General features: G+C 57.6%; 2 protein-coding genes across 2 annotated transcripts in view; both read right to left on the bottom strand.

Moving 5' to 3' along the window:
- LOC140900690 (E3 ubiquitin-protein ligase TRIM58) overlaps positions 1 to 24,254 on the bottom strand; it is a 496,272-nt gene that overhangs the window by 180,627 nt on the left and 291,391 nt on the right. The gene's annotated exons all lie outside the window — the stretch shown is intronic.
- LOC144929600 (ultra-long-chain fatty acid omega-hydroxylase-like) lies at positions 2,544 to 23,213 on the bottom strand. Its single transcript, XM_078849643.1, is given in 17 exon segments — positions 2,544 to 5,191; positions 5,194 to 5,255; positions 5,549 to 5,631; positions 6,132 to 6,196; positions 6,328 to 6,461; positions 6,915 to 7,044; positions 7,477 to 7,543; positions 8,566 to 8,833; positions 10,197 to 10,318; positions 11,043 to 11,134; positions 11,137 to 11,169; positions 13,223 to 13,276; positions 19,365 to 19,509; positions 20,343 to 20,565; positions 21,182 to 21,283; positions 22,260 to 22,383; positions 22,723 to 23,213. Coding segments are annotated over 14 exon segments (1,617 nt in total). The 5' UTR covers position 20,565; positions 21,182 to 21,283; positions 22,260 to 22,383; positions 22,723 to 23,213; the 3' UTR covers positions 2,544 to 5,051.

Consider the following 24,254-nt stretch of genomic DNA (forward strand, 5'->3'; position numbering starts at 1 on the left):
ACCATCTCTACTATAAGAAAAGGAGTACTTGTGGCACTTTAGAGACTAACCAATTTATTTGAGCATAAGCTTTTGTGAGCTACAGCTCACTTTATCCGATGAAGTGAGCTGTAGCTCACAAAAGCTTATGCTCAAATAAATTGGTTAGTCTCTAAGGTGCCACAAGTACTCCTTTTCTTTTTGCAAATACAGACTAACACGGCTGTTACTCTGAAACCTGTCATCTCTATTATGAAACTGATCTAAGAACTCTATTCATATCTGTATGTGTAATGATCTCTACCCGATACTCTCTCCTTTCATTTTTAATAAATTTTAATTTAGTTGATAAGAATTGGCTGTAAGCATGGGTTTGGATAAGATCTGAAATATTCATTAACTTGGTGGGTAATGTGTGCGATCCTTTGGGACTGGTAGAACTTTTTATATAATGAACAAGATTTTCAGTAATCCTCATCATATTTGACTTGGCTGTCTGGGTGGGAGCTGAAGGCTGGGTTGCTATAAGGGAACTATATTTCTGGCTTCTGGGTAACCAGTAAGGTATTGGGGAAGCTGTTTTGTTGCTGGCTTGGTGAATCTAAGTATTAGAATAACTGCCACTTTAATGTATTCTAAGAAGGTCTCTTGTCTAAAAGATCTCTGGCTGTGCTATGCAGGACAGACTGACTGAGCACAGTGGTTCCTTCTGGCCTTGAAATCTATGACTCTATAACCCATTAGATCCCACTCCCCTCCCAGAGCCAGAAATAGAACCCAGGAGTCCTGCCGCCCAGCCGTTGGCTGTGACCACTGTCTCTCCTCCCCAAGACAGATGCAAAACCCAAGACTCCTGAGCCCCAATATCCTGCTGCCGTCTAGTAAATACCTGTGTAACCCATCATCAAAGTGAGTGCCACCCCACACCCCAGTAGGCTCACATGGGCGGGGTCGGGGGCTAATCCCTGGCCCTTTTGCCCAGGCAGCATAGCTGGGGCTGGGCTCCTGCCCACATGGTTTAGAAGCAGCTACACACAGGATTTCTGTTACTCTGGTTTTATTTTTCAGCCGCTGAGTTATTTTAGCACCACCCCATTGGCCGGTTCAAATGCCTGGAGCTGCCGGTCCTGGTGCGCTGGGCAACCCGGACCAAGGTTCCTTGCTGCAGATGGCATTACTCCATATGGATGCTGCTGTCACACCCAGCAGGCAGAGAAGACGAGGGGTGTGACGTTATTGACATGAACTGTGACAGTATAGATCATTGTTGCAACCAAGGTCCTATAGTTGCACCAAATCTTGTACAGAGGTCTAGTAAGGTGTCTATGAAAAGGCTGTAATTTGCTGGTTATGATTATGCTGTCTGTATGTGTGTATCATTTTTGTATTTGAAGTTATGAATATTGGTTATGTACTTGTATCTCAATGTATTTGATTCTAAGTAGCATCAGTGAAGCATTCAGTCGGCTTCTTGAGAAAGGACTGTTCTGCGTAAGTGTCCAATCAGGAAACACTTAACTGACAATGGACCTTGGGAGACTCCAATCCACATCTGAGGAGCCTTCCTGGGAACGTTCAAGGTAGCATGTGAGCAATGGCTGCCGCCGGCAAACTGAGTCATGCATGGACATGTACTTGCCCACATGACTCCAAACTCCATCTTGTTGCTGTGATTTTCCACAGAAAGAACAAATGGGTCCTTCCACATGGCAGAGGATATAAAAGGCCCTGGAAACCCCTCCATTTTGTCTTCAGTCCTGCTTCTGACCTCTGGAGGAACTGTGCTTGAACCTGAAGCTCTGAACAAAGGACAGAACAACCCATCCAAGCTGGGATGTCTGTAGTCCAGAGACTTGATTGGTTTAAATCAGCAGTAATCCTATCAAGCCTGAACTAAGAACTTTGCAATTGTTGTATGTATTTGATTCCATTTGACCAATTTTAACTCTCATCTATATTTCTTTCTTTTTATGAATAAACCTTTAGATTCTAAACCTTTAGATTCATGATTTGTGGGTAAGATCTGACTGGTACATTGACCTGGGTCTGGGGCTTGGTCCCTTGGGATCGGGATAACCTTTTTCCTGTTACTGGGGTATTGGTTTTCATAACCATTCATCCCCATAAGGAGCGGTGCTGGTGGTAATACTGGGAAACTGGACTGTCTGACTTCTGGTTAGCCAGTGGGATAAAACTGAAGTCCTCTCCGTTTGGCTGGTTTCGTGGGCCTTAGTAGTAAAGGACCCCCAGCCTTGGGCTGTGACGGCCCTGCTCTAAGCAATTTGTCCTGAATTGATACTCTCAGTAGTGTCCCGTCAAAGGCTGCTTTGTTACAAGGGGGTGGTGATAACACACAGAACTGGGCACTGAGACCTGGGCCCTTGCTGCCCCTCGCCCCGCTCAGTTGCCCAGAGTTTCCCTGCCAGTGACTGGGCGCTAGCCTAGAGGTCACAGCAGGCAGAGGTGGGTTAAAATTTATTGAGGCCCTGGGCACAAAGAACATTTGGGCCCCCACCCCATTCAAACACAAATGTATCAAAATGTATTAATACAAAGATTCCATTCACTCTTTACACAACGCATTATTAATGAAGCAAACCAGCCCATGATGTCTAAATAAACTACTCAATTTTTCCACATAGAATATGAATACAGCTAGATATCACTACACAAAGGTGTTCACTGCGACTTTGGACAACACCGATGTTACAAGAATCAGTCGTTCACAGGTCAACAAGCAGTTCTTTCATCTCCCCCAGTTTTCTTAAGCCTGACCGTTACGCAGGGGCCCCTCGCCAGCAGCAGTGACTCTTGCTGGTGGCCACTCTGACACTTGTTCCTAAAATACTTAATTAACTTTAAGAAAAAAATAAACAAATACGCACATACACACACGTCCAAATTAGTGTAATTTATTTACGTAGGGTTTGGGGTTTTTTTGCAGACTGAATAATAAAAATAAAGTACAGTTTTCTCTATTCTTTACTGGCCCTAAACAGAATAGAAACGCAAACAAACGTGCTTTGCATGTTCTTGTCTTTTTTATTGTAGTTTCTTTTGCTTTTTTGGTTGCTTTGGTTATTTTTAGCCTTGTGAGCTAGTAAATCTGCTGCCGTGAAAAGTGATACTTGTATGTTAATATACTTTTCACAGCCTCCCAGCTAGCTACTAAGTCTGCTGTGAAAAGTGACATTACCAAACATACAAATATCACTTTTCACAGCAGTTACACAGCCCTGGCAAGCCCGGAGACAAATTAAACCCTGTATGGGGAGGTGGATATGGAGGCAGTGGGGGCCCGGAGCACTGAAGGGAATGAATAGAGAGCTGGTGGAGGCAATGTGGGACTGTGGGGGTGGGAATGGCAGCAGGGGCCAGAGTTGATGGTGGAGAGGGGGGAGCTGGGGGCCTGCACCCGCTGCTGCATGGTCAGGAGCCAGAGCCAGAGAGCCCAAAAACCCGGGGCTGGAGGACGCAGAGTGGGCTTGGGCAAAGGGGGGTTGGTGAGCCTGGGGCTGGCACTTGCTGCCTCACAGCTGGGGACCAGAGCCAGAAGACCCGTGGCCAGATCCTGGGGCCTGAAGCCCTGTGGCCAAGGAATGGAGCACGCGGTTGAAGTCTGGGGCTCAAGGAGGCAGTGGGGACTGGGGAGATGGCGGGAGGGGTGGGGGGGGGCTGGGGCTGGAGCCTGCCGCCACGTGGCCGGTGGACAGAACCCAAAGCTCAGTGGCCAGATTCCAGGGCCAGATCCTGAAACCCCGAGGCCAGATCCCAAAGCCTCGTGGCCTTGACCCTGCAGCAGGGGCCTTGGACTTCACCATGCTCCGGAACCAACTTAGAAATATCATGAAACCAACTGTCCCGCAGCTCCAGGTCCATCTGCCCCAGCGGCCACATATGGCCCCCTGCTCACTCTCTCAACCATTGTTTGTCTCTTTGAGCCATGAGTTCCCTGTGGGAGGGAGTGGGTCCCTGCTGGGTCTGCAGCCAGCCCTCCCGGGCACGGTCTGGCGATACACACACACAATGGGGAATTGTACATGTGCATGAGTAACAAAGGCTTCCCTGCCCCAACTCCCGCAGGTGACTGCAGACAGCAAGTTGCGATTGCTGGGCAGCTGCCCCCTGGATCGCTGCCCCACCCCAAAGCCACCTGCAGCAGAGTGAGAAATGGCCTTTGCCAGCGCTCACCTGGGGCACTGGGGGCCCCTCAGGAAGATCGGCCAGAGCACTGAGCCACGTGCCTGCAGGCCTCTCAGCTGTTCATGCCCCAGGCCAGGCAGGTGGATTGATGAGTGCAGGAGTGGGGGGAGCAGGACAGAGCAGGAGGAAAGATGCCTACCCTCCGGGGAAGAGGAGTGAGAGACAGACCAGACCCTCAGCTACAGACAGCAGCATCGGGGCACAGGTGGGCTGATCCACTAACAAGCCCATAGCATTTAGGGTTATTGACCACGTGTTCTTAGATGCCCCACCATAAGTATGTGGCACTTCACCCCCCAACTGCATTTACCCTCATCCCCTGTGGGCAGGGCCATTAGCCCCATTGCACTGATGGGAGTTGAGGGCCAGAGGCTGAGTGACTTTCCCAAGGCCACTCAGGGAGCCTGTGGCAGAGCGGGGAATTGAACATGGGTCTCCCACATCCTAGACTAGTGGCCAGACAGCTTGGCACCCTGCCTCTGGCCAGTGGGGGCAGGGAACGCAGGCCAAGGGGTCGCCCAGGCTGTGAGTGGGCAGCGCCGGGAGCCAGGCTGCTTGGCTCCATTTCTAGCTCTGACATTGAGTCACCAGGTGGCCGTGGGCATCCAGCGGGGCTGGGGAGAGGCACTTGTCACCCTGCCTCCCAGGGGCAGGTGGGGGAGGGCTAAGCAGCTGGTGTCTGAAAGGAGCCTGCAGCACCTGAGGGGCCCCATGCCCGGACCCCACAGCGCCTCCTTTGGTACAGAGGGCTGGTCTAGATTAGAGGAGAGAGCTGGCCCCACCATGATCCCCACCTGGTCCTCCACTCGGCAGGCCCCTGAGCTGTGCGGAGCAGGCTGGATCCCTGCAGCGGGCGGGAGCGCACGGCCCTAGGAGCGCGGTGCGGGGGACCGGCCCTCACGGCTGGGCCCCAGCGGCTCCAGGTGCAGCCACAGCCCGTTCTCGCTGCGCAGGATCAGCTCGGGCTTGCGCCGCACGGGCCTGCTCTGGTCCAGCCGCAGGGCGAAGGCAGCAGGGTCAGCACCAGCACCACCTTCATCTCTGCCACGGCGAAGTTCTGCCCGATGCAGTTCCTGCGAGAAAGCCAGGGGTGTCAGCCAGTGCTCTTCGCCTGGAAGCCACACCCCCTGTGAGGGCAGGGATGGGGGAGCAGGGACAGACAGATGCTGGGGGGAGCCCACCCCCCTGTGGGAGAAGGGACAGATCCTCAGCAGTAACAGCTGGCCCCAGCACTGACCAGAGGCCACCTCCTGCCTGTCCCACAATGCTTCACTGCAGCCAGGGAGCCGCTTGCTGGTGGGCAGCCGGGGGTGGGGGAGGGGGCAGTTCGTGCGGCGAGGGGCTCTGAGCCCGGCAGGCAGGTTACCTGGGTCCAGCAGAGAAGGGCATGAAGGCCAGTGGGGGCTGGTTCTTGGAGTTCTCTGGGTCGAAGCGGTGTGGGTTATAGACCTGGAGCAGCAAGCACAAGGCACGGTGAGGGGAGCGAGGGCGAAGGGTGGGGTGTGGGGCTGGTCCCTGAGCCAAGGGGGAGCAAAGGCAGCCCCTCCCCGGGTGCAGCTTGGGCACCAGGCTCCCCAAGAGTGAGCTTCTGACTGGGGCCATGCGCTGGCAGCGGGGATGGTTCTGCCTCCACCCAGCACTCAGTGACCCATCCCCACCCAGTGTGAATGGGGGTGCGACCCTCACTCCCCTCTAGGCGAGCTGGGGGGGGAGGAGGAGCTTCCTCTCTGGGGAGGGTCACTGGGCATAGGAAGCAGCTACTTTGACGGCACTTCAGCACCCCCTGGTGCCACGCTGGGGCATTGGGTCAGCAATGACTCCGAGGGGACAGTGCCCCTACCGAGCCCCGCAATCCCACTCTCTGCAGCACAGCGCCCCCTGGTGCCACGCTGGAGGTGGCCGTGGGGTGGAGTAGAGCCAAAGGGGCAGAACAGAGTAACCAGTGGTACCTGGGGCTCCGGCCTGACAGCAGGATTGTGATGCGTCCCATAGATACTGATCAGACAGACGTTCCCTGCCAGAGAGGAAACTGCCTCATTAGAGAGAGGAAAGGGAGAAGGAGGGGAGGGGTTGTGCACCACAGGGGTTATGGGCCCAGTTCCGGTGCCATGCCCCTGGCTGGGGGGCAGGGAAGAAGGCTGGTACCTTTGGGTAGGACACGTCCGTCGGGCAGTTTGATGTCCTCGGTGCAGAGCCGGGACATGGCCGTGACGGGCGGGTGCAGGCGCAGACTCTCCTTGATGCACATGGTGGAGAAGGGCATCCGGGACAGGTCCTCCCTGCAGAGAGCAGAGCTTAGCGCTGGCCCCAGAGGTGGATGCATGGGGGGCCCAGTGTGAGCCCATGAGCCAGGCAATGGGGCTGGGACAGACTCGCATAGGCATGGAGCTGGCACTGAGGGGACAAACAACACCGTGACGAGGTGGGGGGGGGAGCATGCACATCTGAGTGGCAGGGTCCTTGGGCATCCAGGGGGGACATGCAAAACCCAGAGCAGCAGGGCCCTCGGGCACTGTGGAGCAGCCTAGGCCCATCTTGCAGGGGAAGCCCTCCAGCTTGTGAGGCTGGCAGAGGTGAAGGGACCCCAGTGCTAGGCACAGACTGGTGGGGAGGGGAGGGGAGGGCAGCGGCTGGGCTAACCCTCACAGGTGGGGTGGGGGCTGTGCTGGAACTACAGGGCGTGGAAGTGGGGGTGCTGGGGGTCAGCACTGCAGCTGAAGCAGCCATCTCACCATTCAACCTCCTCCGACTCCTTGTCCCGCAGTAAGTCCTTGATCTCCTCCCGGCAGCGCTCCTGGTACTCGGGGTGACAGGCCAGGTTATACAGCACCCAGGAGAGGCCGCTGGCTGTGGTGTCGTGGCCTGCAGAGAGAGAGGCCAGCGCAGCGTGAGAGCCGCCGGGGGCAGAGAGGGACCGTGGAGAGTCCGGGGCTGGAGGGAGCCTCCCCCTGCCAGCACCTCCTCCGGGGCCTTGCTCCCCGTGACTCTCTGGCAGTGCCAGCTGGGAACTCCAGGCCCCTCGTGCCTGCGGGGCAAATGGGGTGACTCTGAGCATCTGTCTCCCCTACCACCACCTCCTCCGTTGCTGGGACTGTCTGGCAGTGCCCAGGGGCAGATCTGTCTGAGCCCCATTTCATGGAAAGGCACACCCAGCTCACTCAGAGCCAGGGACTGAACCCAGCTCTCCTGCCCTCCCCCCAGAGCCATGTCATCCGCAGAGACCCCGTCCTCCCACATGAGGCGGTGAGGTCAGCAGGCGAGCCCCCCCACCTCCTCTCCAGGGGGGCTCCTCACCCTCAAACATGAAGGTGTCGGCCTCAGCTGCGATGTCATCGTCTGACAGGTCCTGGCCGTCCTCATCCTGCACAAAGCACACACTGCTGGATGGGTAACCTGGCTCCCCGTGACTCAGGGACCCCAGCCCCACCGGCCCACGCCTCCCCCACTTCAGAGCCTGGGAGGATGGGACATCTTGGGGTGGAGTGAGCTTGGCCATCTCCCCTCCACCCAGCCCGGGGAAAGAGGCAGTCCCTGCCCTGCCCCACAGCCCCAGGCCCCAAGGTGGGCTCCCCCCTTCCCCCATGCCCAGCCTGGCTCTGGCGTTAGAGCTCCCCAGAGGTGCCAGCCTCATGTCGCCAAGTGCAGTTCATATCGCTCCACGCTGAGCATGCCGGGAAGGCAGCTCTGGCTGGGCCGCCCCAGAGAGCTGGGCCGGGGGGCAAGTCCCGGTGTGACGGACATCACACAGCACCTTCCACCTGGCTCCCCAGGACTCTCTGGCAGTGCCAAATGGGAACTCCAGGCCCTGCCCTGGACGTCAACGAACCCCCACACTCCCGAGGGCAGGATCTCCCACTGTGTCCCCTTGGCCAATCGCAGGACATCCGTGACCTCCGCCCACCCCCATGGGGCAGGCCCCCCCATGTCCCCTTGGCCAATCGCAGGACATCCGTGACCTCCCCCCACCCCCACGGGGCAGGCCCCCCCATGTCCCCTTGGCCAATCGCAGGACATCCGTGACCTCCCCCCACCCCCACGGGGCAGGCCCCCCATGTCCCCTTGGCCAATCGCAGGAGATCCGTGACCTCCGCCCACCCCCACAGGGCAGGCCCCCCCATGTCCTCTTGGCCAATCTCAGGACATCCGTGACCTCCCCCCACCCCCACGGGGCAGGCCCCCCATGTCCCCTTGGCCAATCGCAGGAGATCCGTGACCTCTGCCCACCCCCACGGGGCAGGCCCCCCATGTCCCCTTGGCAATCGTAGGAGATCCGTGACCTCCGCCCACCCCCACGGGGCAGGCCCCCCCATGTCCTCTTGGCCAATCGCAGGACATCCGTGACCTCCTCCCACCCCCACGGGGCAGGCCCCCCCACCACGTTACCTTGGTCAGGAGCAGGATGTCAATGAAGTCCACCGTCCTGCCCTGCTTGGATTTGAGCCAGGCCTCCCTGCCCTGGTGGCTCAGGGCCTGGTGGCGCCGCTGCACCACGTCGGCCGTGAAGCGGTGCACGGTGTCGCAGGCGCGCCGGAAGCGCCGCCCGTCGGGTGACAGGCGGTACAGGAAGTCGCAGTGCAGGAGCAGGCGGTGCTGGCGTCCCACCACCAGGGAGCTGAGTTCCAGGATGGCTGCAATGTAGTCACTGGGTGTCCTGCAACACAACAGGCCAGCATGTGCCTGACAGGCCGGGGCGGGGGCCCCCTGATCAGAGCTGGGGGATCCCGGCGGGCTGGGCCTCGCCACAGAGCGATGGCGTGATCTCCCAGCCACGGGATCTCCGGGCCGGGCCGGCGAGGAAGGGACCAAGCTTGGGTGCCTCTGGCTGCTGCTGCGGCTCAGCCAGTGTGGGACGGTGACAAATGACCAGAAAGGGTTAAGCATCCTGCAGGACAAATGACTCAGATTCAACCCTTAAAAACATACGGGGAGATCACGTTTGTGGTTTTGGGTATTTACGTACATACTAGCAGAGGTCAACAATGTAATCAAACAGTCCCTGTCCATGCTGTATTCGGTTAATTCAGAGATCAAAAGAACATCAATGAACTGTAAACGCAGGATATCGTCGCTGTATTCCTCTCTCTTTGAAATGTACAGCCAATCATCTGCGACTGGTGGAAAAACCGGCAACTGCCTTGTGTTACTTCGTGTAGCTAATTACCGGTGATGGACCTACTTCAGAGTCGCCCCGATTGCCTATTGTTGGTCTAAGGACTCCAACCTGTCAAAGAAGGCCTGGAGTTGTACAAAAAGACCCTTGGGTCCTGATCCTGTTTATCTCAGATCTGCTTGAGGCTTCATGCAGGGGAAGCCTAAGCCACAAGGACTGAGATCCCAGTTCTGACTGGACCGCCCTGAATATAAACACTGGACTATAACCAATGGACTATTTCTGAAAGAACTCTTTGCCTCTGCAAAGCTCTCCATCTCGGCTATAAATCTGAACCTCAAGAATTATACTCATGTCTGTATGTGCACCAGTGCAGTAAAACAGGTACAAGCTGCCGACGAGGGCCCTGCAGTACACGTACAAACTGGGGGAAGGAGGGTTCTGGGGTGATGGGACTGAGGCGAGGAGCTTCCTGGCAGCGAGAGGCATGCAACAGCAGGATCATCCCCCAAGAGTCACAGCACAGCCATGCCGACCCCACAGGCGTTAGCAGACAGACCTGCGAGTGCAAGCACCAAGCACCAGCCTCCGCGCAGTGAGCTGCAGGAGCTCCACCCCCAGTGCTGACCCGGGCCTGGCGCAGCCACTATAGCAACCCCCCAACGCCTCCAGACACCCCACTGGAGAGCCCCTGCCCAGGCCTGCAGTAACGCCCTCCCCGCCCTGGGATCTCCAGTTCAGGGACCCATTCCGTGAATCCGGCCAGGCTCACTGGGGCCAGGCCAGGAAGGGAGGGAGGGACCCTGCAGCCCATTCGCCCCACTCTGACCTCCCCCAGTGAGGGGGCTCCCACCCTCGGGTCAGCGCGGGGCCCTGCTGGGGGAGCTGCCCCCGCGTCACTCACTCCTGGCAGTTGCTGTTGCAGCCAAAGACGCATTTCTGCAAACTGTCCAGGGTCATGAGGCTGATCTGACCAAACATGTCCAGGGAGGTGGAGCCTGACGCCACCAGCCGGCGCCACTTGGCCTGTGGGGGAACAACAGCCCCCGAGCAGCTGCCTGCAGGGACAGCACTGCGGAGCCCAGTGCCCATGCAATGCGGGTGGGCCAGCGTCAGAGACAGGCAAGCAGACAGGGGAGGAGGCTAGTGGACTGGTGCAGTGACAGGGCTGGGCATGTGGTGGGGGCAGGTGAAAGAGCAGTGGGCAGGCGGGTGGGTGGGCAGGGTATCGGTGCAGTATATGCCCGGGGGGCGGTGCAGGGCCAGAAGCACTGCGTAGTGATGGTACAGCATACTGCATAGGGCGTGGGGGAGGCATGGGGAGGGCAGGCTGCTGGTTCCACATATGCCAAGGGAGGAAGGCACTAGTGCAGCGTGTGCCATGGGGGGAGGGTCACGGGCAGGCTGGCAGGTGCCAGGGCAGTGTGTGCCATGGGGGGAGGATCACGGGCAGGCTGGGAATTGAAGGGTGCCAGGGCAGTGTGTGCCGTGGGGGGGAGGGTCCACGGGCAGGCTGGCAGGTGCCAGGGCAGCGTGTGCCGTGGGGGGGAGGGTCCACGGGCAGGCTGGCGGGTGCCAGGGCAGCGTGTGCCATGCGGGAGGGTCCCGGGCAGGCTGGCGGGTGCCAGGGCAGCGTGTGCCATGGGGGAGGGTCCCGGGCAGGCTGGCGGGTGCCAGGGCAGTGTGTGCCGTGGGAGGGGCCAGAGGCACAGGCATAGATTTGGTGCCATGACGGGAGGGGGTTACTCACATGTATGATGTCAGTGCTCTGGTTGAAGATCTTCATGTAGGGCTTCAGGATGTCGAAGTGGAAGGCTGGCGTCAGCATGCGCCGGTGCCGACCCATTTCGGACCATTGCTCAGCAGCAAACCGTCCCCTGAGATGACAGGCACTCAGCTCAGAGCCCTGGCAGAGATCCCGCAGCCCAGGCCCCCTGCAGCCCGCTGAGTCGCAGCCAGCTGGGGTGCTCAGCGAGAATCAACCTCCCTGGTGCATGTTGGGCAGCACGAGAGTGCGTGCACGTGTGCAATGCGTGCATGGGTGGGGGTGTGAGTGAAGCATGTGTGTGTGTGTTTGTGGGGGCACGTGTGGGCATGAACATGCAGGGGCATGCGTGTGTGTACGTGCAGGTGCGTGGTGGTATGCACATAGAGGTACGTGCGCATGTGACGGCGTGTGTGTGATCCTGGGCACACCCATGTGCTGGCGCTCACGGCTATGGCACGAGTAGCTCCAGCTCCACACTGACATAAGAATGGACAGACTGGATCAGCTCAATGGTCCATCCAGCCCAGTCTCCTGTCTGCCAACAGTGGCCATATCCCTCCTTTGTCGTCTCTTTTCCAAGCTGAAAAATCCCCGTCATTTTTAATCTTTCCTCATATGGAACCTGTTCCATACCCCTAGTCATTTTTGTTGCCCTTTTATGAACCTTTTCCACGTCCAATATATCTTTTTTGAGATGGAGCAACCACACCTGCATGCAGTATTCAAGATGTGGGGGTACCATGCATTTATATAGAGGCAATATGATATTTTTCTGCATTATTATCTCTCCCTTTTCTAATGGTTCCCAACATTCAGTTCGCTTCTTTGACTGCCGCAGCACATTGAGTGAATGTTTTCAGATAACTATCCACAATGACTCCAAGATCTCTTTCTTGAGTGTTATCAGCTGATTCAGGCCCCATCATTATTTATGTATAGTTGGGATTATGTTTTCCAATGTGCGTTACTTTGCATTTATCAGCATTGAATTTCATCGGCCATTTTGTTGCCCAGTCACCCAGTTTGGAGAGATTCTTTTGAAACTCTTTGCAGTCTGCTTTGGACTTATCCTGAGCGGTTTTGTATCATCTGTAAATTTTGTCGTCACCTCTTTACCCACTTTTCCAGATCATTTATGAATATGTTGAATGGGACTAGTCCCAGTACAGACCCCTGGGGGACACCACTATTACCTCTCTCCATTCTGAAAACTGACCATTTATTCCCACCCTTTGTTTCCAGTCTTTTAACCAGTTACTGATCCAGAAAGGACCTTCCCTCTTATCCCATGATAGCTTACTTTGCTTAAGAGCCTTTGGTGTAGGAACTTGGTGAGTCACTCCCCTTCCCTTGGTCAGTCAGGGACTGCGATGAGGTAATGCTCACCTGACCCCGAAAGGTCAGGGTGGGGGGACACAGCCAAGAGGGAAGAAAGAACATGATAAAAGGGAGAGACATTTGCCATGGTCTTCTTCTCTCTTCCACCTCCATCTACAGACCTCACCAAGCCACTGAAGCGCTGATCAAAGGGGAGAGCCTGGCTGAAGGACAACCAGCTAGCCTGTGGTGAGAAGCATCTAAATTTGTAAGGACAATAAAAGTGTTAAGATCAGCTTAGAATGTGTTTTGCTTTCATTTTGTTTGACCAAATCCGACTTGTTTTGCTTTGACTTATAAATCACTTAAATCTATCTTTGTAGTCAATAAATCTCTTTGTTTATTCTACCTGACGCAGTGCATTTGGTTTGAAGTGTGTCAGAGACTCCCCTTGGGAGAACAAGCCTGGTAAATATCAATTTCTTTGTTAAATTGATGAAATCTCATAAGCTTGCAGCGGGCATAACTGGACACTGCAAGACGGAGGTTCCTAGGGTTGTGTCTGGGACCAGAGATATTGGCTAGTGTCATTCGACTGCACAGACCAAGGAGCAGCTTACATGCCAGGGGCTGTGTGTGAACAGCCCCAGAGTGGGGGTTCTCACAGAAGAGCAGGGTAAGGCTGGCTCCCAGAGTCAAGGATTGGAGTGACCTAGCTGATCATCGGTCCAGATAACACCAGAGGGGAACATCACACCCTCCATTCCCCACAAGCCCCTCCCCTGGGGTCCGGGCCCCATGACACCAAGCACAACAGATCCAAGCCCAGAAGAAAGGGCACTCACCTAGCCAGGGCTTCAGGAAGCCGTAGAACAGGTAGTCCTTGGGTGCGATGGCAACTGTGGGGGAGACCAGAGACGGGCAGGCCCAGGGGTTAGTGCTGAGACACACATGGCTCGGGGGTGCAGAGATGCGGCACACCTGGGGTTTAGTGCTGAGACACACACACGGCAGAGTGGAACAGAGATGGGCGCACCCCGGTGTTAGTGCTCAGACACACACGGCACTGGGGGCGGTAATGGGGTGCACCCTGGCGTTAGCGCTCACACACACATACACGGTTTAGGACACAGGGAAGGAGTGCAGGACTACTGTTATCAGAGCCCCGGCTGGAGCTGCAGCTCCACTGGGCCCCCTTTTGGTCTGGAAAGGGGCAGCTGCAGGAATGTGGGTCTGTCCAGTGCCCACCTGCTCCACAGGCTGTTTCCTAAGGAGCCTTGGCGCATCACCCTGTGAAAGCAGCCCCCATCAGACAAGGCAGAACCCTGCTGGACACCCTGCTCCAGGCTCTACCCTAGGAGCCAGGAGGGTGGCTGCTGGGGCAACGGGACAGGCTCAGTGAACAGCGTGAAGGAGCCACACGACAGGGACCAGGTGCTGAACCACCAGGCCCCTCACGCAGAGCAGGCTTGCTCTGAGCGAGTCACAGACAGGTAGGAGGACACGGGGCACAAGCAGCATCCGCAGCCTGGGCTGGGCCTGCAGCGCGACAGAGACTCCTCCTGGGGCAGTGCCTGTGACCCACGGACTGCGTGAGCTTGGCAGTCACGTGGGGCCTTCACAATAGAGAGCTTGGCATCCTTAAAACTCCCTATTAGCTGTATTCCCTGGCTCTGCGAGCAGAGTGGGGATCCTGTGGCTACAGCAGGGTCTGGAGGGGGCTGGGAGCCAGGACTCCTGGGTTCTATTCCTGTCTCTTACATGGACATGCTGTGTGAGTCCCCTGCCCCCTCTGTACCTCAGTGACTCCCTACCTCGCAGGGCTGTGTGAATGGCTGGCACTCGGGTGGGGGACACGGGAGACGGGCAAAGGTGGCTTGGCAGGCCCAGCTCTCTGAGACTGAGCTGGCCACAGCTGCTCCTCTCCCTGGGTCAGCCAGAGACAATAAGGGGCAGAAACTGCCCCCCCTGCACCACTAGCCCCAGGACCACCCCCTCTCTGCACCATTCTCCAGATTCCCCCACCCCCAACATCCCACTAGCCTCACGGCCATGCACCCCCACAACAGTATCAGCCTCACACTCTCTGCTGCTCCCCATAGGCCCCCGCAAGAATATCGGCCATTTGGTCCTTATGACTCTCCCTGACCTGTTTCTCCCCTGGACCACCTCCCTCATTGTCCCCTTCACCCCACAGCCCTGCCGTGCCCCCTTTGGGACCATGGACTGAGTTGATGAAGGTGTCCCTGAGCCAGCTGGATGCTATCAGATCCCCCACTCGCCTATCACCAGCCAGGGATGCTGGCAGGGCTGCAATGAACCTTTGCTCCCATGGGTCACTGGCCCAGAGCCTGACGGCAGCTCCAGCTGGGCTTCAGCCAGTGGGACGTGCTCCTCTCAGGACGCCAAGGGATGGCTACAGCCTCTGCCCTAACTCCTCTGGGGCCAGGGGGACTCACTAAGGACCCTGGGTTGGCAGCACCCAGCCAGACAAGCAGCCCAATGAACAGCCACCTGCGGAGCTGAGCTCGGCCTGAGACCTGATCCCTTCCCCCAGCCCCGACAGCCAGGCAGCTTCCTCCTCAGCCACGTGGAGGAGGGCTGGTCGCAGCAGCCAGTCCTCCTGGCCGGGGGCTTTTCTAGGGAGCAGCTGCCCTCTCACCACTGGGCCCATGTCCCTAGAGGTCCCGTCATGGCGGGTGCAGCACACATAACATCGAGAGCTCCAGGCGCCTGCTGGGAATCCAACCCCTGCTGAGCCCCAGGACAGACAGACGGACGGACACACAAACTCCTGGGGCTGGGGCCACCCTCACTACCTGACTCCAGCAGCACGGGTTTATCGGCCTCTGGGTGGAAGAGCCGGAGAATGGGAAACCAGGGCCCAAACCACCAAAGGCAGGAGTGGCTGTAGCCCCCAACGAGCTCATCTACGCACTGCATCCCCTCCTCCGTGTTCTGACCCTACAACAAGGAGCCAGGGGTTAGCCACGGGCCAGCTGGGACTCCGGCCACGTCTCCGGCCAGGGCGACATGCTGGGCCCAGCGCCCGACTCAGCCCACTGCAGGAGCGGCAGCTCCCCAAGCAGACCCACTGCTGGCTGCTCTCAGAGCACCTCTGGCTTCCTTTCTAATGGGGGAGGGAGGGCTGCCCTCACCTGGCAGTCGGTTGGATGGGGCCACTTGGGGCTCCCTGTGTTATTGCAAACACGGCTCCCAGCCATTCTCCGTGCAGAGGTGAACCCGGGGGCTCAGTGGGCAGTGAGCATGAGCCCTCAGCCCTGGCATGAACTGGCTACATGCATTCACAGAGCCCCAGCACTGCATCCCCGCCCTGCGCTTCTCTGCCATCCAGCTGAGCTGAGCAGGAGACTGAGGGCTCCTGAGCCCCGAAGCACCTCTCTCCTGGCCCCGTGACATCCAACTCTGCTCCAGGGAGCAACGCTCATTGCTCAGACCCAGCTGCTGGCTTTGAGGACTAAGGCCAGACCTCCCCTCTCTGTGTCCTGCCAAGCCCGCCTGGCACTGGGGGAGGGAGCTGGACTCTGTTCCCGCTGCTGCATCAGCAACGGGATTGTTTACAAAGTTCCCGCAGACTGCACTGGGCTCCTGGGCACAGCGAGTCATACAAAGGGCTGGCGGGGTAGGGCTGGATGCTAGGCTGGCGGGGAGGGGCAGCATTTCTATTTGTTGCTTTGGCTCTGGACTTAGGGCCCTGGTGAAACTTCCAGAGTCACTTCTCAACCACCCTGCAGGGCAGCAGTTCAGGGATGAGCAAACAAGCCCCAGCGTAGCGCCACGTGCCCTTGGCCCTGCGGGCCCAGGCGCCACTTGGAGCAGGGCTAATTGGGAAGAGTGGCAGCAGTACGTTAACGGGGACAGATGTCCCCTCCGCAAGGGGGCAGAAGAGGCTGGAGCAGGAGCCCCCAGGCCAGGGAGCAGCGACCAGGCTGGGGGCTGGATTCCGTCGGAGTCTGGCTTCAGCTCATTGCGCGTCCCCCTGCAGCGCACAGCCCCAGCAACTCGCTCACCAGAGAGGGGCCTGCGCTGGCGGAGCTGGGACACCTGGAGGCGTTCTGCCTGCTCCTGCACTCCTCGCCCACACCCCAGTGGGACTCTGCCCCATCCCCCTATGGCAGCAGGCAGCCTTCTGGGTGCCCCTGGATCCAGAGAGTAGCAGGGGCTGGGCTGGACTCCCCAAAGCAGTAAATGACACAATCTCTCAAGAGCCAAACAGGAATTGGTACAAACTAGGGCACAAGGAAGACCCCACCCCCCAAACACCTGGCCCCCGCAGCTACATGGCCCCATTTTATTCCCCTGCCTCCCTGCACAGAGCACGTTGACGGCCTTTGCCCAGGGTGAGCTGGTGCAGACAGTGGCCTGCAGCAAGAGCAGTCACATCAAGGGAGCTGGAGGAGCTGGACTAAGGCAGCCTGTCCTCCAGGGGGGATCCAGAACCGCCCGGGGGGGAAAAGGGGATTCTGTAGAGCTGCACAGCCCAGCCTGCCCGACAAGGTTTCCACTGCAGCACGGCCCCAGAGACAGGCTGAAGCTTCCTGGGGCTGCCTGGGCAGAGCTGTCCCACAATGGAGCAGGGAGGCAATAGCCCCTCCCTCCAATGTGCCCCCACCTCAAATAGCACAGCGACAGCTGGGGAGGGGTCTGGGAGGAGCCACCAGAACACCTCAAGCTCTGGGAAACCTGCCTCTCTGGGGGAGGCTACAGGAGCCCAATGGATTTAATTTCTTCAAGGGCAGGAAAAGAGGTGCCTAGATCCCAGCTACCAGCCCCTCCATGGGCAGGGATGCCTGGCAGCAGGGGGCTCTGCCATCCAGCAGACAGCGGCAGAGTCAGATCCAGCGGGAACGAACTCAGACTGACAACACAGTGCAGGTGTTAAACAGGGAGGGGATCGAGCCCTGGGAACTGTTAGGATATAGATATTCAGGCCTGCCTGTAAAGGCCTATCCCCTAAGAATTTAGGTGTATTCTTATCACTTGGCTAATTATAGAGGTATAAAAGAAAGAATCAAAATCACTGTCTGCTGGTGTAAGGGCCTTCTCTTACTATGACAGTCTGAGGCCCTGTTCTTAGCTAAGACCTTTGGCTAAGCAGCAGAGGCAGCCATAAGCTGGGAAGCAAACAGTCACATCCTCACATTCCAAACTAGTCACATTGAAATAAGGTGCTATTGGGCTGTTAGGCACTATCAGGACAGGATTGTATTCCTATCACCTCCAGAGAAAGGGAAGTGCCTAGAAAATGTAAACGGAAACTTAGTTTGATAGCATCCTGTCTGGCAAGAACTCACTTATCAATAGCTGGGATGTGAAATCCTCATTTCTGTATTGTCTTGTCATTATAGTTCCCACTTTGCTATTGTTTGTCTGTATCATCTCTGTCTGGTTCTGTGATTGTTCCTGTCTTTTGTATTTTTGTAATTTTGCTAGGTGTAAACTAATTAAGGTGGTGGGATATAATTGGGTACATAATCATCTTACAATATGTTAGGACTGGTTAGTTAAATTTCAGGAAAATGATTGGTTAAGGTATAGCTAAGCAGAACTCAAGTTTTACTATATAATCTGTAGTCAATGAGGAAGTGAGTGGGTGTGGGTGGGAGGGGGTGGGCATGTGGGTGAGGGAAATGGGAACAGGGAATGGGGCTGGGGAAATTGGAATAATGTTTGGCTAAGGGCAGGAATGGGAACAGGGACACAGGTGTAAGGCTCTGTGGTGTCAGAGCTGGGAAGGAGGATACTAAGGAAGGAAACTGGAATCATGCTTGCTGGAAGTTCACCCCAATAAACATCGAATTGTTTGCACCTTTGGATTTCGGGTATTGTTGCTCTCGGTTCATGCGAGAAGGACCAGGGAAGTAAGTGGGTGAAGGAATAAGCCCCCTAACAGGAACAGCTGGCCCAGGGACACAGGGGCTTTGCCATCCCTGGGAGTCTTTACATGGAGATGGGCTGTCCCTTTGTAACGCTCCCTCCAGCACAGCCAGGAGCTTGGGGCTGGCTGAAGGGAGCTCTGGGGAGGGTCTCTGCCTTGTGTGACACCGGCAGTCAGATTAGAGGAGCAGAATGGTCCCTCCTGGCCTGACCCACCCTGCATTCAGCTCTGGGCCCCCTGGATAGTAAACCAATCCCAGGGGTCAAGGCCAGAAGAGGCTGCTGGGCCCACACAGTGCAGAACACAGGGGAGAGCAGCCAAGGTGGCAGGGAAGGATTGGTTCACCCGGGCAGAGGAGCGAGTCAGTTGAGCCAAGGGGCCTGCACTGATTATGTATGAGAACACGAGGGTTGTGACCCACGGGGCTGGGGGGTTGACCTGGAGCAGAGGGAAACCCAGGCTGGACAGTGCGGACTCCGAGGAGCTATTGCAGGGAGACGGCCATTAGCTCCCCAGGCGGATTGTCCTGTCTGGTGCCTTCCCCAGGGCTCTGGTCAGGCTGCTCTGCAGGGTCTCAGGTGACTGGCTCCCAGCCCTGCCCTGGGGAAGTCAGGAAAGCCTTCATACCACCATGATGTCATGATGTCTTACTGGGGGTAAGGGACTGGCTGGGAGCCCTGTCCCTTGGGATGTTCACAGCTAGCCTGGCCAGGGCCCTGGAGAACAGATTGCTGGGGCCAGTCCTGCATAGGTTCCCAGGGGACGGGCTAGAGGGGCCCAGCTGGTGTCTCCCATCTCTGGCCCCACAAGTTGTGTCTATAGTGCACGTAGACACCCGTGACCTGCCCATGTCAGCTGACTCGGACTCAGGGCTGTAAATCTGAGGTATAGACATTTGGGCTTAACTGGAGCCCAAGATCTGGGATCCCACAGGGAGGAGGTCCCAGAGGCCAGGCTCCAGCCCCAGCTGGAATATCTACACTGCAGGGTAACAGACCCACAGTCTGAGCCCGAGCCAGCTACAGGTGTCTACGTGCTGTACGGACATACCCTCAGAGCCTCACCACCACCCCCAGGAGTCAGCGTACCTGAGGCTGTTGTGATCAGCTTGAGGAAATCAGGGTGCACCAGGCACAGGACTGGCAGGAAGGGCCCCATCCATGTCACAAAGACCTGGGAGAATGTAGCCACTGTTTGGGACACCAGGCTCAGCCCCTCCTCTCCAGGTATGAACTGCAGGAGGAACGGGGCAGAGTTAATATAGGAGGGACCCAATCGTACCTGGGACTCCTGAGCAAGTCAGCGCATGCCAGGCAGGGGCAGAATCGGATCCTGTGATCAGAGGCAGGACTGCCGTGTGCAATGCCTCACCAAGTGTATCTGTCAAGACCCTCACTCCTGGCCCAGTGCTCACATCCCATCCATCTTGGGGGATGCTCCCCAGAGCAGGCCATTTGCACCTCTGTCTCACTCTGCATGTGGGCCGGCATCCCACCTGCCCCATCCAGTGCCAGAGGTGGATCCCAGGGCCCTGCCGTATCCGGGGTGCATCAGACCCAGCAGCCATAGGAAGGGCCCCACCCACAGCAGAGGGGGAGCAGCAGCGTGGCTAATGCCTCTGCCTCCAGCTCAGGCCCGCCTCGTTGGGTCAGGAAGTCTGACTGAGTTCAGATGCTGCTCACTCTGGTGCCAGACAGGGCGCGTGCTGAGAACCTGGCGGAGCTGTCCCAGGACCCTCGTCTCCTACCCCTGCTCGGTCCCAACCCCATTCCCATGTGTCATGCAGCTGCAGCGAGCACGGCGCCCTGAGCAACCTGCCATGCCATGCTCCCCTTGCCAGCACCAGCTGGGGCCAAAGCCCTTCACCTGGGAGAGAGGGAGAGGCTTGAACCAGCAGGGTCACCTGCCCCCAGCGCTCTCAGGGACTATTCTACCAGCCCCTCCCTTGGGGTGAGCCAGGGTGGCTCCTCCCAGCAGGGGTCAAGCCATGTCTCAGTGGCAACAAGGAGTAAGAGGGGAGAAAAGACACTCACCCCCTTCTCGCCCCCACGGGACATGACACCTACCATCCCCAAGTGTCCCAGCAGCCAGTTGCGACGCGGGGGCTCCGGGAAGCAGTGCAGCCGCTGGCAGGTCACATAGTAGCGGTGCCAGGATCTCCCAAGCTGCAGGAGGGTGCGGAAGAGCAGGGCCAGCAGAGCAAGGAGCAGGGCGGAAACGATGTAGGCGCGGAAGGGGGTCCGCTCCATGCTCAGCAGCTCCAGCACCCAGTCCGTGAGTGGCAGCATCCTGGGGGGAAAGACTGGGCAGTTACCGGGGGTGAACTGCCACTGGGTCCCTTTGTTACAAGCTGTATGTACGTTACTGAGCTGCTGAGAGGTAGATACACTGGAGGGTAGGGAAGGGTCCAGAGTGACCTAGACAAATTGGAGGACTGGGCCAAAAGAAATCTGAGGAGGTTCAACAGGGACAAATGCAGAGTCCTGCACTTAGGAAGGAGGAATCCCATGCACCGCTACAGTCTGGGGACCGACTGGCTAAGCAGCAGTTCTGCAGAAAAGGACCTGGGGATTACAGTGGATGAGAAGCTGGATATGAGTCAGCAGTGTGCCCTTGTTGCCAAGAAGGCCGACGGCATATTGGTAGGAGCATTGCCAGCAGATTGAGGGAAGTGATTATTCCCCTCTATTCGGCACTGGTGAGGCCACACCTGGAGTACTGCTTCCAGTTTTGGGCCCTCCACCTCAGGAAGGATGTGGACAAATTTGAGAGAGTCCAGCGGAGGGCAATGAAAATGATTAGAGGGCTGGGGCACCTGACTTACGCGGAGAGGCTGAGAGAACTGGGCTTGTTTAGTCTGCAGAAGAGAAGAGTGAGGGGGGATTTGACAGCAGCCTTCAACTACCTGAAGGGGGATTCCAAAGAGGATGGAGCTCAGCTGTTCTCAGTGGTAGCAGATGACAGAACAAGAAGCAATGGTCTCAAGTTGCAGTGGCGGAGGTCTAGGCTGGATATTAAGAAACACTATTTCACTGGGGGGTTGGTAAAGCACTGGAATGGGTTCTCCAGGGAGATGGTGGAATCTCCTTCCTTCAAGGTTTTTAAGGCCCAGCTTGACAAAGCCTTGGCTGGGATGATTTAGTTGGGGTTGGTCCTGCTTTGAGCAGGGGGTTGGACTAGATGACCTCCTGAGGTCTCTTCCAACCCTAATCTTCTATGATTTTATGTGTGAGCCAGGAGAGAACCCAGCCCCCCTAGCCAGCCAATAACCCTTCCTGCTCCTAACCCCCCAGGCTCCCCCACACAGCCAATAGCCCTTTCTGCTCCCCAGAGGCAGCGTGTGCGTGTGTGTGTGGGGGGGGTCACACAGGGTCACATATCGCCCTCTCCCCCCAAGACTTCTACCACGGTTTATATCCACCGGAGCCAACTGGCTCTTCCCCAGGGCACAGGCTGGGGCTGGCTGGTGTATGAGACTCACTGCCGACTTCTCCCTCTCCTCACACAGGCCTGGGCTCTACAAAACTGCCGCGAGCTTCCCCTGGGCGGGCAGGGCAAGGCACTTGGCAGCAGGGCGCTGGCTCCCTCGGCCATGCTGCAGAGTGGCTAGTGCTCGCACCTCTTCCCGGCTCCTGCTCCCTCCGCATACAGCTGGCTCTAGCCCTCCGTGCCCAGCACCTCCCTGGCGCAGCTGGCTCCTTTCCTGCCCTTCCCCCCTGCACAGAACTGGCTCAGGGCTGCCGCACAGAGCTGGACCTTGCCCCAGCTGCCTGCAGGCTCAGGGCGGTTCCCGCCCAGCTAGAGCCTCTCCGGGACCCTCCTGCACACAGCTGGCTTCAAGCTTTTACTCCCGGCGCCTCCAGCTCCTGCCCGTCTCCCCCCATCACACACCTGGGGCTGGGCTCTCCTGGGGGGCACAACGGCCACTCCCCGCCTGCCTACCTACCCCAAAGCCGGCCTTCCCCAGGCCCTGGCTTCCTTACCTGCCAGAGCTCCCTGGACACCAGCTGCAGCAGCCTTTCCCTTGAGTCCTACAGCCTGACAAGTCTGGTGCAGCCAAGGAGGGACTTCCCCGTCGCGGTGGGCTGTAACCTCAGGAGCAGCTGCCTGCAAGACCGTTCCCCGGCTGAGACTCCATAGCACAGCGTGCAAAGCCGCTCTGGAAACCAAAACGCCTTTGTCCCCGGCGCGCCTGCCCTGAGCCCCGCTGCGTGCCCCCAGAGCCTTTGCATCGCTCCGCGCCCTCAATAGTTATGGGGCACCTCCGCTGCCGCCCCGCCAGCAGCCCTCCGAGCCCTGCCCCCCGCCCCCGGCTCCCCCTCCCAGCCCGGGGCATACGCTGCTGCCGGGATCCCGGCTCATGGGAAGCCCCGCTGACACCGAGTGGGGGGGCTGGGCCATGCAGAGCCCGACCCGGGCAGGGGACGAACCAGCCGCTCCGCTCACCTGGGCCGGGCACGGACGCTGGGACTCACGGGCTAAGCTCCGGGAGCGGCCTTCATAGCCAGGCGGGGCCAGAGGAGGGGCTCGGCTCGGCTTGGCTCAGCTCGGCTCCGTGGGTGATGGGCTCCAGGCTGGGACACGATTGCCCCCTACCGGGGGTCCGCACGGGTCGGGGTGTGGCTCCGAGCGGCCGCAGCCCGGGGCCGTCGCTTGGCTCCAGCGCCAGCAGAGCCCGGCCCGCCAGCTCCAGAGAGCAGGGGCCACAGCTCACGCTCCAGCCCGCAGGGCCCGGGAGCCACCTCTGCTCTTGTATCAGCAGCTGATTTGTCTGCCCGGTTCCACCCGGGGGGCACTGTGCCGCTGCCCCTCCCTGCTCCCCCCGCAGCTCTCCCCATAGCGACTGCAGAGGCCGCAGCGCTATGCTGGTGCCAGCCAGGGGCCCTTGTCTCTCTGGCGAGGGGGCAGGGAGCCCAGCCTGGTGCTCAGGGCCTCTGCAGCTGGCCGGACACGGGAGGGGAAAGCCCAGCCTCCCCCCACCAGCCAGCGTGAATTGGCTCTGCACTGGATGAACCTGGGCCAATCACACGAAGCCACTGCACAGAGCCAAACACACACCCAGGGAGCCCATCCAGAACAGTGTCATTTTCAGAAAAAGCCCAACTAACCCGCCACTTTACACCCCGTGAACATCTGACACCCACAGCCTGGGACTGCTCCCTTGTGTGTGTCTGAAAGCGAAGTTAGGGAGTGTAAACAAACAGTAGTCCAGGTTGCTCTGAGACCTAATTCAAAGTTAAACATGCAGGAAGTTAACACACTGTTAATCTTTCATCAATTTACCTCTACTAGCAAATTGACACCAGTTATGGTACAGAATAAAAAACTAGCTTGGAACGCAGTCATAACTCCATATTAATAATGGTGCTCGCTGGTCACTGGCGGTGAGTGACCCTGAGCCTCAGCACATACAAGTGTGAGTCTCTTTGGGGGCCAAAGGAGCAGCTCTGGAGCTTCAGTAGACCTCTAGGGCTATGGCGTCACTGCAAAACGGGCATAGCGCTGATCAAGTACAACCCTAGTGGAGACAAGGCTCTGGAATTTCTACTTCCATGTAGCTAGGTGAGCTCAAGCTGAAGTGTGTGCGTGTGGGGGGGTCTAGTGTTGACCTCAGCAAGTTACATGGAGGTAAAAACTACTTGTCCCTCGTCTCCACTAGGGCTGTATATTGAGATGCGGAGAATTTAAGGCCAGAAGAGTCCATTAGATCAGCGTTTCCCAAGCTGTGCTCCGTGGAACACTGGTGTTCCTCATGAGGTGAAGAGGTGTTCCGTGAAAGAATCTAGAGTTTAATTATGACTCTTGCCCTTCATTTTTGTACTACTTTATAAGCACTTTCCAGTTCAAAATTGTTAGTTCAAGTTATTTTAAATTTGTATTTTTGCTTTGTTTTATAAAATAAAATATATTTGAGCATAAATAACGCAATTTTTTATTTGAAAACCAAACGACTACAGAATAATATTATAAGTATTCGG

The sequence above is a fragment of the Lepidochelys kempii genome, chromosome 20, assembly GCF_965140285.1.
Source record: "Lepidochelys kempii isolate rLepKem1 chromosome 20, rLepKem1.hap1, whole genome shotgun sequence".
Lineage (NCBI taxonomy): Eukaryota > Metazoa > Chordata > Testudines > Cheloniidae > Lepidochelys > Lepidochelys kempii.